This window comes from Mandrillus leucophaeus, unplaced genomic scaffold (assembly GCF_000951045.1).
Source record: "Mandrillus leucophaeus isolate KB7577 unplaced genomic scaffold, Mleu.le_1.0 Scaffold24, whole genome shotgun sequence".
Taxonomy (NCBI): Eukaryota; Metazoa; Chordata; class Mammalia; order Primates; family Cercopithecidae; genus Mandrillus; species Mandrillus leucophaeus.
The window spans coordinates 2,934,024-2,943,345 of NW_012102476.1; the positions used below are offsets into that span (position 1 = coordinate 2,934,024).

At 53.7% G+C, this 9,322-nt stretch overlaps 1 protein-coding gene across 2 annotated transcripts in view; it reads left to right on the forward strand.

Annotated features, from left to right (window-relative positions):
- ZNF48 (zinc finger protein 48) overlaps positions 1 to 4,711 on the forward strand; it is a 19,510-nt gene extending 14,799 nt beyond the window's left edge. The window contains exons 2-3 of one of the 2 annotated variants that reach the window (XM_011982458.1): positions 66 to 159; positions 1,929 to 4,711. In XM_011982458.1, the coding sequence (XP_011837848.1) occupies positions 81 to 159; positions 1,929 to 3,709 (1,860 nt within the window). In that variant the 5' untranslated portion in view covers positions 66 to 80 and the 3' untranslated portion in view covers positions 3,710 to 4,711. The remainder of the gene's footprint in view (positions 1 to 65; positions 160 to 1,928) is intronic. The other variant, XM_011982460.1, reaches the window with a different exon arrangement.
- The last annotated feature ends 4,611 nt before the right edge of the window (positions 4,712 to 9,322 follow it).

Sequence of the window (9,322 nt, forward strand, 5' to 3'; positions counted from 1 at the left end):
CGGCAGGGCGCCGCGGGCCACACATGGCTGTATGACCGCGGGATGCTGTCTGTCCTCTTCCTCAGGGCGGCGTGCCGGCGATGGAGCGCGCGGTAGAGCCCTGGGGCCCGGATCTCCACGGCCAGGAGGAGAGGGAGCCGCTGAGAGGCGCCCGCACAGGTGAGGGCCTCGGCCGTGCGCCACCACGGACAGGTAACGGCCGGTGGGGACTGCGATGCTTGGCTTTGGCCGGCCGAGATGCAGGAAGATCGGACGTGAGCTGTGCCTCCGGGGAGAAAGGGGGAGGGGAGCAAACACCGAGGGAGGGAGCGGAGCTTTCCGAACACCTACTGTGCACCAGGCCGGGAGGGGCTCTTCACGGCCTCTGCCCCCTCCCCCACGGCCTTTCTTGTCCTCTCTGCCTCTGCCCTACTTCAGGTTTCATTCTGTTTTATCCTGGCAATTGCAGTAGCCTCCTCTCTGCCCCTTTCTCTCCACTGATGCATTCTGCCGCCAGATTGATCTAAGTCCAGATATAATCCTGTGTCTCTTCTGGAAAACCTTCCCTAGCGTCCCCTTGTCTCCTAATTAAAAGCCTTAGCTAGTGTCCAATCCAAACCGTGCGTGCTCAGGCTAGTGCCAACATCCTTTGACACCTTATCTTCCATTCCACTCCATTATTTTCTCTTCGCTCTGCCGTAATGCCAGTTCCTACTTCCTTATCTCCTATCACTCTTGTGACAACATAGTTATTCTGAACCCACAATTATAACCATCTTATCTCTCCTACCACCCTAAGCTTCTTGAGGAAGGGATGTGTGCCTGGGTTCTCTCAGGTACACACAGGATAACTGATGTAATAAATTACTGAATGGGCTAATATAATAAGATAATAATAGCAAATACTAGGTTTTCAAAATAGACAGTATAATGCAGGGATTAACATGGGATTGAGTGTCAGACAGACCTTAAGACACCAGGCTTTGCTACTTTTTTTCTTTTTTTTTTTTTGGCGACAGGGTCTCACTGTGTCACCCAGGCTAGAGTGGCACAATCACAGCTCACTGCAGCCTACACCTCCTGGGCTCAAGTGATCCTCCTACCTCAGCCTCCCAGTAGCTGGGACCACAGGTGCGCACCACCATGCCCAGCTAATTTTTGTATTTTTTTGTAAAGATGGGGTCTCACCATGTTGCCCAGGCTGGTTTCTAACTCCTGGGCTTAAGTGATCCACCCACCTCGGCCTCCCAAAGTGCTAGGATTACAGGTGTGAGCCACCTTGCTGGCCTGGCTTTGCTACTTTCTTTATTTTATTTTATTTTTTTTTTTTTGAGACGGAGTCTCGCTCTGTCTCCCAGGCTAGAGTGCAATGGCCGGATCTCAGCTCACTGCAAGCTCCGCCTCCCGGGTTCTCGCCATTCTCCTGCCTCAGCCTCCGGAGTAGCTGGGACTACAGGCGCCCGCCACCACGCCCGGCTCATTTTTTGTGTTTTTAGTAGAGACGGGGTTTCACCGTGTTAGCCAGGATGGTCTCGATCTCCTGACCTCGTGATCCGCCCATCTCGGCCTCCCAAAGTGCTGGGATTACAGGCTTGAGCCACCGCGCCCGGCCTGGCTTTGCTACTTTCTAACCTTTCTAACCTCCAGCAAAGGGACTTAAATTCTCTGAGTCTTTCAATGCCTGTAATATGGGGATAGTCATAGTGTTACAGTATTGTTTGCAAGCATTGAATACTAATGCTGAGTTCAGTGAATGGCATACATTAAGGGCCCAGTTAAAACAAGTTTTTATTGAGAGGCACAGATAGTAAGTGCACCAGAGGTTGACAGGAGACAGATTGGGGTTCCCGTGACCACAGATTGTCAAGGGAGTCTTCCTGGAGAGGTTGCTGTCAAAGATAAGGACTGAGCCAAAGGGGAGGGTCTACAACTTCCTTTTCTTTCCTCAGGTCTAGGGAGTGAGAACGTGATTTCCCAGCCGAATGAGTTCGAACATACCCCACAGGAAGATGGCTTGGGGTTCAAGGAAGAAGAAGATTTGGCCCCAGATCATGAAGTAGGAAATGCCTCTCTCAAACCTGAAGGCATCCAGAACTGGGATGACTTATGGGTCCAGAGAGAGGCTCTAGGAAAGCCTCAGCCTCAGGACAGAGGCCCCCGGCTCCTGGGGGAACCACGCTGGGGCCAGGCTAGTAGTGATCGGGCCGCTGTGTGTGGTGAGTGTGGCAAGAGCTTCAGGCAGATGTCAGATCTGGTGAAACACCAGCGGACCCACACGGGGGAGAAACCCTACAAGTGTGGGGTCTGTGGCAAGGGCTTTGGGGATAGCTCTGCCCGGATCAAACACCAGCGGACTCATAGTGGGGAGAAGCCCTATAGAGCCCGGCCACCAGCCCAGGGTCCCCCAAAGATTCCTCGGTCCCGGATCCCTGCTGGTGAGCGCCCCACTATCTGTGGTGAATGTGGCAAGAGCTTCCGGCAGAGTTCTGACCTGGTGAAACACCAGCGGACACACACTGGTGAGAAGCCCTACAAATGTGGCATATGTGGCAAGGGCTTTGGTGACAGTTCTGCCCGCATCAAGCACCAGCGGACACACCGGGGGGAGCAGCCCCCCCGACCAGTGGTGCCCCGACGGCAGCCATCTCGGGCAGCCACAGCAGCTACCCAGGGACCGAAGGCCCAGGACAAGCCATATATCTGCACTGATTGCGGCAAAAGGTTTGTGCTCAGCTGCAGCCTCCTGAGTCACCAGCGCAGTCACTTGGGGCCCAAGCCCTTTGGCTGTGATGTGTGTGGAAAGGAGTTTGCCCGGGGATCCGACCTGGTGAAGCACCTGCGGGTACACACGGGTGAGAAGCCCTACCTCTGCCCAGAGTGCGGCAAGGGTTTCGCGGACAGCTCCGCCCGAGTCAAACACCTCCGCACCCACAGTGGCGAGAGGCCCCATGCCTGCCCGGAATGCGACCGTACCTTCAGCCTCAGCTCTACCCTTCTTCGCCACCGCCTCACTCACATGGAGCCCCAGGACTTCAGCTTCCCAGGCTATCCCCTACCTGCTCTGATCCCCAGCCCACCCCCACCTCCTCTGGGCACCAGCCCCCCGCTGACACCTCGAAGTCCCTCACACTCTGGTGAGCCTTTTGGCCTGCCTGGCTTGGAGCCGGAGCCTGGGGGCCCACAGGCCGGGGAGCCACCCCCACCACTGGCGGGCGACAAGCCCCACAAGTGCCCTGAGTGTGGCAAGGGCTTCCGCCGAAGCTCTGACCTGGTGAAACACCATCGCGTGCACACAGGGGAGAAACCCTACCTCTGTCCTGAATGCGGCAAGGGTTTTGCTGACAGCTCAGCCCGAGTCAAGCACCTCCGCACCCACCGTGGTGAACGGGCCCGGCCACCACCACCATCCACTCTCCTGCGGCCACATAACCCACCTGGCCCAGTACCCACAGCCCCTCGACCCCGAGTTCGGGCCCAGCCTTCTGGACCCAGCCAGCCCCACGTGTGTGGCTTCTGTGGGAAGGAGTTCCCCCGAAGCTCAGATCTGGTCAAACACAGGCGTACACACACAGGGGAGAAGCCATACAAGTGTGCAGAGTGTGGCAAGGGTTTTGGTGACAGTTCTGCCCGCATCAAGCACCAGCGTGGGCACCTGGTCCTGAGGCCCTTTGGGATAGGGGATGGTAGGGCAAGGCCCCTCAAGCAGGAAGCACCAACAGGACTGGAATGACAGGTCCAGGGAGGGTGGAGGCCCAGGAGACCAAAGGGAGGGGCTCTGCTGCTTAGCAAAGAAAGGGCCTGGGAGGTGGTGGGAGGGAGAAGGAAGGGAAGAAAGGGGAGGAAGGAGAATAGATAGAAATAGGGATTGGAGAGAGTAACCTTGAAGCTCAGGAAACTGTCCTGGCTGGGCCCAGTCAGGATCTTGCCAGGACGGGCTATACCCCTGGCTTCTAGAAGACTGCCTAGCACACAGTAGGCATTCGATACTTGTTGAATAAATAAACTGGCTTTCACCTGAGGACTCAACCCTGAATTCCTGCTGCCTCATCTGTTAAGAACTGACACTTTCCCCTTGCTGGGCAGGTAGTACACACCTGTAATCCCAGCACTTTGGGGGGATGAGGTGGGAGAGTCACTTGAGCCCAAAAGTTTGAGGCTGCAGTAAGCTGATTGCACCACTGATGCCTCCCAACCTTGCTCTGGGAGACCAACGCCTGAACCAGGGTTTGTTTACCTTCTGAGCTGCAGTGATGGGGCTTCTGGAATTTAAGGTAATGGGATGAGGCAGGGGTATCTTGATCATCCGGATGGGGCAAATACTGCTCTGTGGCATGGTGGTACCCACCCCTATGGAGGGGCACTCTTGGACAGAGCCCAGACCTTTGTGCCCTGGAGGGAGCCAACCCACCCTGACACGGAGACACTGGCAGAATAGACCAGAGACAGAAGGTGCACTCATGGTATCCAGCCTGGATGCCAAGCCCCAGTCCTGGTGGATAGCAGAGGCCAGCTGGCTGGGAGAAGGGCAGGATGCTCTGAGGCCTGGCAGCCACATTTCCATGTGTCTCTTTACCAATAAACGGCTTCTCGTCTGAGGCTTGGACTGTGTGTGTGTACACACAGGCATGAAAAAGGTGGAGAGGGGTGTCTGCGGGCAAAATTCAAACTGTAAATTTTGTATGGTTCCCTTGCTCTGTTTGAGCCCATTAAATAAAGAGGTTGTCTTGGCGTAGTCAGCGGCTTTCTGGCTCCGACGTCTGGTTCAAAAACGGCCGCCAGCTGCATCAGCCGATGCCCCGCCTGAGGTCTGGCTGCCCGCAGGCACCACCTACGCCACAGCATCCAGCGCGACCCTTAAAAGGAAAACCGCGCGGCACTCCAGAGGGAAGGCAGCGAGGAGGAGGAGGAGGGGGCGTGCGGGGGGCGCTGTTGCTATGGCGACAGCTGTCGGCGGGAGGCGGCCCACAGGTCTGGAACCTGCGTGGAAAGCCCGGACGCCGGCGCGCCGCCCACCGGGACCTGGGAAACCCGACATCCGAGACCTTTTTTATGCGTCGGCGAAAGAGTCATTCGGCTGCACGGCCCAAAGGGAGGGCAAACAGAGTGCTCCTTCACCCCCTAAAAAGCCCGCCGGATTTCCCACCGCCCTGCGGGGCCTCGGAAGCACGTCTGCAATCCCTCGCGTTTTGAGAACCACTGGCCAGATTGGCCAGAGATTAAAGAAAAAAAAAGTCCAGGGCGATTCTCCCCTCTAAGGAATGAAGGCAACGAAATACAGGCTCTCAAGTTCCCGCCCCCCGCTCTCCCCGATCTCCGTGCGGGAAGAATCCCTGGACGGGTTCTCGCGAGATCGTAAGCACCGGCCTGGCTTCCCTAGAAACGGACCAGGGCTGGCTGCAGTGCGGCTCTTCCTGCTCCGCCCGCGCTTTCCAAATTGCTGGGCTCTCAAAACCCTAGAACCCTGCGTTCGGGGCTGGGGCTCTTGATGGCCTGAGGGGAGCTCTTTGGGGCTTCTGGAAGTTCCTTCTTCCTGGTTTTCCTAGCTCCCTTCCCTACCAGTGTGCCCTCCAAGCCGACCTGCAGTGAACTTTCTTTTCTCTTTTTTTTGAGACGGAGTCTCTCTCTGTCGGCCAGGCTGGGGTGCAGTGGCGCAATCTCGGCTCACTGCAACCTCCGCCTCCCGGGTTCAAGAGATTCCCCTGCCTCAGTCTCCTGAGTAGCTGGGATTACAGGCGCGCGCTACCATGCCCGACTAATTTTTGTATTTTTAGTAGAGACGGAGTTTCACCATGTTTATCAGGCTGGTCTCGAACTCCTGACCTCGTGATCCGCCCACCTCGGCCTTCCAAAGTGCTGGGATTACAGGCGTGAGCCACCACGCCTGGCCACTTTCTTTTCTTGATTTCTTTCTTTTTTTTTTGAGACGGAGTCTCACTCTGTCGCTTAGGCTAGAGTGCAGTGGCAGGATCTTCGGCTTACTGCAACCTCCGCTCGGGTTCAAGCGATTCTCCTGCCCCAGCCTCCCTAGTAGCTGGGATTAAGCCACCACGCCCAGCTAATTTTTTTTATTTTTAGTAGGGACGGGATTTCACCATGTTGGGCAGGCTGGTCTCGAGCTCCTGACCTCAGGTGATCTGCCCGCCTCTGCCTCCCAAAGTGCTGGGATTTATAGGCGTGAGCCACCGTGCCTGGCCTGCTTTCTAAAATTACATCTGGCCATGTCACTCCCCCATTAAAACCCCACTGGATCACCTCTACATGCTGTCCCTAAAGCCTAACTTTCATTGGCACTCAAGCCCTTCCACTTGTGTAGTTTCAGCCCTGGGCTCCTTAAATGTGGTTTCCTTTACTTGGAATGCTCCTCCACCACTACCCACCTCTTGTTAATCTCCTCTGTCAAAACACCTCAAGCACTACTTCCTCCAAGAAGCCTACTCTGACCCTCCAGCCTGGGTTAGTTAGAATCCCCTTCTCTGAGCAACCCCCTCTCTGAGCACCTAACACATGAAGAGCTTCTTGAGGGTAATTAGTTACTCACTCAACAGCTGCACCTGTTGTGTGCTGTGTACTGGGATAGAAAGATAAAGACAAGGTCCCTGACCTGTTTTTATGCGGGAGATAGACATGGAACAAATAATTACAAGGGAGGTGAGAAATGTCCAGCAAACCTATGAGCGGGAGAGAATCCTCTGTGATCCAAAGGCCTGTCCATGCCAGGTGCGGTGGCTCAGGTCTGTCATCCCAGCATTTTGGGAGGTTGAGGCAGGAGGCCAGGAGGCCAGGAGTTCGAGACCAGACTGGGCAACATAGTTAGACATCTCTACAAAAAATACAAAAATTAGGTGGAACGCACCTGTAGTCCCAGCAACTCAAGAGGCTGAGGTGGGAGGATCGCTTGGGCCCAGGAAGTTGAGGCTGCAGTGAGCCATGATCACTCCAGTGCACTCCATTCTGGGCAAAAGAGCGAGATCCTGTCTCCAAAAAACAAAAACGACTCCTGCCACCACCAAAAAATACTGTAGTCCCAGCTACTCGGGAGGCTGAGGCAGGAGGATTGCTTGAGCCTGGGAGGTGGAGGTTGCAGTGAGCTGTGACTGCACACTGCACTCCAGCCTGGGGGACAGAGTGAGACCCTGTATCAAAAAACAAAAAAACAAAAAAACATATATATATATATAGTTCCACAACCTACTGCCTCCTGGCCAATCTGGCAAACTCCCACTTATCTTTAGTTTTTGTTTGTTTGTTTTTTTAGAGATGGGGTCTCACTATATTGCCCAGGCTGGAATACAGTAGCTATTCACAGGCACAAACATAATGCACTATAGCATTGAACCCCTGGGCTCCAGCAGTCCTCCTGCCTCAGCCTCCTAAGTAGCTAGGACCATAGGTGTGCATCACTACACCTGACACCCACTCATCTTTCAAGGTTCTTCACAGTTACCTTCTCAGTGAGACCTGCACCAAATACCTAATACCCGCAAAGGAGTTGTTCACTTACCCCACTCTTCTCCTGCCAGAACACCCTATTGTCCTTTTCATATATCACTCATACTGTATATTTATATATATATTTTAAATCAGAAGCTTCTTTTTTTAAATTTTTTTATTTTTTGAGACAGGGTCTCACTTTGTCACCCAGGCTGGAGTGGAGCATGCAATATCGGCTCACTGCAGCCTCGACCTCCCTGATTCAAGTGCTCCTCCTTCCTCAGCCACACAGGTATCTAGGACTACAGGCATGTGCACCGTTATGCTCAGCTAATTTTTTTTTTTTTGGTGATTTTTGTAGAGACGGGGTTTCACCACATTTCCCAGGCTGGTCTCCAACTCCTGAGCTCAAGCAATCCACCTGCCTCAACCTCCCAAAGTGCTACGATTACAGGTGAGAGCCATTGTGCCCCGCCCACAAGCTTCTCTTTCTCCTTCTCCTTCTTTTTTTTTTTTTTTTTTTTAAAGACAGGGTCTTGCTCTGTTGCCCAGGCTGGAGTGCAGTGGCACAATCTCAGCTCACTACAACCTCCACCTCCTGGGTTCAAGCGATTCTCATGCCTCAGCCTCCTGAGTATCTGGGATTACAGGCATGTGCCACTATGCCCAGCTAATTTTTGTATTTTTAGTAAAGACAGGGTTTCACCATGTTGGCCAGACTGGTCTTGAACTCCTGACCTCAAGTGACTACCTGCCTTGGACTCCCAAAGCGTTGGTATTACAGGTGTGGGCCATTGCTCCCAGCCCCAAAAACTTCTTTTTGTTTTTTTTGAGACAGAGTTTGAGCGATTCTCCTGCTCAGCCTCCCAAGTAGCTGGGACTATAGACATGCGCCACCACGCTCGGCTAATTTTTGTATTTTTAGTAGAGATGGGGTTTCACTATGCTGGCCAGGCTGGTCTCGAACTCCTGACCTCAGGTGATCCACCTGCCTCGGCCTCCCAAAGTGCTGGGATTATAGGCATGACCAAAAACTTCTTTACTAGACTATGAGATCCTCAAGAACATGAACTAGATCGTATTGCAAGTAGATACCTGTACATGATTGCAGGGCACATCGATGGAGCCCTTTACCTTCTTTTTCCAAGTTCCTGTTTAAAATAGCAGGAGGCTCCTTCCAGTAGGGCTTTCACTGCCAGAGACAGGCTCCTGGCTGAGTCTCCTCACTGATTCTCTTTTAATCAGGGTGAGTGAGATGCATTGCTTTTGCTAGAGGTTGGGTTCTGGCCAAGTTTACCCCCTGCCTACCTCTCCTCCATCTCCCCTGCTGCATTTTCCCTTGTTCATTCCTTTGGATGCTCAGATCCAGCAACACAAGCTTTCTTCCTATTCCTCAAACACACCAAGATTCTTCTACAAGGCCTCTGCAGTTCAGTCTCAAACACTCGTCTTCCAGATTTTCAAATGGCTAACCCTTTCTCATCATTAAAGGTTCATCTCAAATATTGTATCCAGGCCAGATGCGGTGGCTCACACCTATAATCCCAGCACTTTGGGAGGCCGAACCGGGTGGATCACTTGAGGTCAGGAGTTTGAGACCAGCCTGGCTCACATAGTGAAACCCCTGTCTCTACTGAAAATACAAAAAATTAGCCAGGCGTGGTGGCAGGTGCCTGTAATCCTAGCTACTCGGGAGGCTGAGGCAGGAGAATTACTTGAACCCGGGAGGCGGAGGTTGCAGCGAGCCAAGATCCCGCCACTGTACACCAGCCAGGGCGACAGTTGGAGACTCCGTCTCAAACAAACAAACAAACAAAATATTGTATCCAGGCTGGGCACAGTGGCTCACGCCTGTAATCCCAGCACTTTGGGAGGCCAAGGCAGGTGGATCACTTGAGGTCAGGAGTTCAAG